General features: G+C 41.5%; 1 protein-coding gene across 1 annotated transcript; it reads left to right on the top strand.

Annotated features, from left to right (window-relative positions):
• Positions 1-326: 326 nt before the first annotated feature.
• Positions 327-2,879, top strand: LOC108678975. The gene is made up of 3 exons (XM_018167472.2): positions 327-368; positions 1,042-1,173; positions 1,585-2,879. The coding sequence occupies exons 1-3, from the start codon at positions 358-360 to the stop codon at positions 2,459-2,461; spliced, it is 1,020 nt and encodes a 339-aa protein (XP_018022961.2). The 5' UTR covers positions 327-357; the 3' UTR covers positions 2,462-2,879.
• The last annotated feature ends 269 nt before the right edge of the window (positions 2,880-3,148 follow it).

Raw genomic sequence — 3,148 nt, forward strand, 5'->3', positions numbered from 1 at the left:
TTTTCTTAATAATTAGATTGTAATAATTCAAATAAAAACACGCGTCTTTGCAGCCCAAATGCATCCGAGGCAGACGAAGATCCTATCTACGCCAGCATTTCGGACGATGGTCAAATAGAGCCTACCGACGACAAGCAGCGCGGCCTGCGGAACGGAGCAAAAATACCATTAACCCGGAAACTTCCCGTAACTACGGCCCCTTTTTCACAGAACTCAACAGATAAAACAGTGAAGAAGGTTCTGAGTTCCAGGAAAAACATTGGTCTCTTAGACAAGAGACGGTGCGCTGTACAGCTGAGTCTGCAGAGACACCTGCTGGGGCTCACAGTCTTGTACGCCGCATGTCTCTGTCCTCTGATGGTGTTCAGGTGAGACTGCAGTAAATGTCTCTGTCCTCTGATGGTGTTCAGGTGAGACTGCAGTGAATGTCTCTGTCCTCTGATGGTGTTCAAGTGAGACTGCAGTGAATGTCTCTGTTGATGGTGTTCAAGTGAGACTGCAGTGAATGTCTCTGTTCTTTGAAGGTGTTTAGGTGAGACTGCAGTGAATGTCTCTGTCCTCTGATGGTGTTCAAGTGGGACTGCTGTGAATGTCTCTGTTCTTTGAAGGTGTTTAGGTGAGATTACAGTGAATGTCTCTGTCCTCTGATGGTGTTCAGGTGGGACTATAGCTAGGAATTTGAATTAATATTTAAATATAATGGATAATACCATTTTTTAATGTGGTGGTCCCAGTTACTACTTCTTATAGTGCATTGGCCCTAGCAATTTTTCGTGAAAATTGTAATTGAGGCATAGAAGTTTGAGAATTTTATACATCAGAGCGTCAAATTCACAGTGAACTTTATAAAAGTTCTGCATCCGTAATTCAATCGGATCACATTTCTGGAAGAAAAATACTATTGCTATAAATAATCCTAGTGCAGGTGTTATTATTATTTGGAAATACACATGTTACAAGCCCAGCAATTTAAGTGCGGTCATTTTAATGTGTTTGTAAAAATACGTTGTTTTACATGAAAAATTTGCTCGTGATTACCAGACTTTTGCGAAGCCTTGGCCAGGAGCAGCTGGATGCTCATCAGCTGGAATTGATGCTGGTCAGCATAGTTCTGATAGCTATTCTGCCCACCATCAGCACGCCAGCGCTGCTGTTATCAGCACATCGGAACATGTCAGTATTTTCATATTTTTATTTGAAAATAAAGTGTGTTGGTCAGCATAGTTCTGATAGCTATTCTGCCCACCATCAGCACGCCAGCCCTGCTGTTATCAGCACATCGAAACATGTTAGTTATTTTATTTTAAATTCGAGCGTGAATTGCACGTAAAGAAATCTGCTCGTTGGTCTGAGTGAACAATACAGATAATATCAAACTGAATTATCTTTTTTATGAGAATAAAAGGTAGAATTATGACGTGCGGAACCTATTCAAAACTATTAACCAATTTTTTGTCTGAAATAACTATTTCCCTCAATGCTTTTACAATCTAGGAATATTTTAAAAATTTTGCATATTAGTTTTTCCACCGATCACATTTCAGAAACATGAAATATCTAAACAATCATAAAATTCATCAACAGATCAATAGAAGATTTGCATTACGGCTCAGGAATGAAGATCGCAGTGGCATGTTTAACACAGAACCCGACGTATCAGTCCGCATCTCTTACTGGAGTCACGATTCCGGCCAACGACTCCGGCTTGACGAATTCTTCGCATTTTCGCCCAACTTGCCCATACCATCTGGACGTGGGTTCATCCATTCAATCAATGTCGCGTACGCCTTCGCCCCGGCAGTATAGGCAGGACAGTCGAAAGTTCGGTCACAAACCGCCAATTATTTCTGGTGGATCCCCTGTAATTTTCGCTCATACTAAGAATGAACAAAGGCATTCATCATGGCATACAAGCGGACACGGTTTTGAGGAACGCCACAGTTTGAGTGTTTCTCCGCCAGGGAGTTTCATATTAAGCCACAAAGCCACCAACAATGGCAGTCACTCATGCTCAAAACGGGAACTTGATGACAGGATAACTCGAAGTTCCCTTTCGTCTTCACCGCGGTACCACGACGCGAAGAGACTTTCGTTGTCACATTCGTATACTGCTTCCTTATCTCCTATGCCGGTGAGCCGCTCTGTCGCGAGGAGAAAACGCTCCTACGATCCTCCTCGATCTCCCATCCACCTCACTTTGTCAGCGCTTGGCAGAGATACACTCGTGTCGCATTCTTATAACAACCTGCAGAGCTCGTCTCATTTCTCACATGATATTGCAAGCGGGCCTGTGGAGCTAAATTATAGTAATTTAGACTCGTCTCTCACGCCCACTGCATTCAGCTACCATCCGCCGGATACGCGAGTGTCTCCTTTGCTGTACTCTCAGTGCCACAGCCGACGATATGAAGGGAATCTTGACAACGCATATCTTACTTCTGCTTCTCAGTCGAGGATTTAGTCGCGAGATCTGCTACTAAAAGTGTCTTTAATTCAATGAATTAGCCGCGAGAGTGTTGCTTTGCATGATAAAGCACTGGCGTGTGGAGTGCGTGAGCACTGTGAATTCAAACAGGAATTCATATAACAGAAATTTCAAATGTTTCGTGAGGCATTGTTTGGGTTTGAATTGAATGACGTTAAGGTCAGAAAGATGAAGTTTATGTGGTTGAGATTAGGTGGTATCGCAGAATTTCTTAAAAGCAGATCGTTGTGCAGTGCTCCTTGAAGAATCTCAACCTTTAAAAAATGATCTCATTTATCCTACTAGATTGATTATCCAAATTTTCTCTTATTCATGAAAAATTCGATCTAAAAGCAAATATGGCGTGCAGTAAGGACGACATTAGGTTTTGCGTTTTCCTTAAGTGTGCTAAGGAAAAAAGGATTCAGGACTCTTATTATTATTAAATAATAATATTATTATTATATTATTAAATTCAAGTTATTATTTTTGAATTAAGCTGCCTGCAATTGCCCAAATTCCCATAATATCGTATGAATCTCCCATTGCTTTCAATTTACATTAAATGAAATTTTGCTGACAAATGTCCATGCACGTTTGCCCAAGCACCTCCACGAAGTTAACATGCTCATTACTAACATTTGTCGCTTTTCACCGGCGGAAGTCTCACTCGCAAGGTCATCA

The sequence above is a fragment of the Hyalella azteca genome, unplaced genomic scaffold (genome assembly GCF_000764305.2).
Source record: "Hyalella azteca isolate HAZT.00-mixed unplaced genomic scaffold, Hazt_2.0.2 contig1623, whole genome shotgun sequence".
Classification (NCBI taxonomy): Eukaryota; Metazoa; Arthropoda; class Malacostraca; order Amphipoda; family Hyalellidae; genus Hyalella; species Hyalella azteca.

Coding starts and splice junctions, on each gene's coding strand:
- LOC108678975 (XM_018167472.2), top strand. Junction 1,174..1,584: donor TTATCAGCACATCGGAACAT/GTCAGTATTTTC, acceptor ATTCATCAACAG/ATCAATAGAAGATTTGCATT.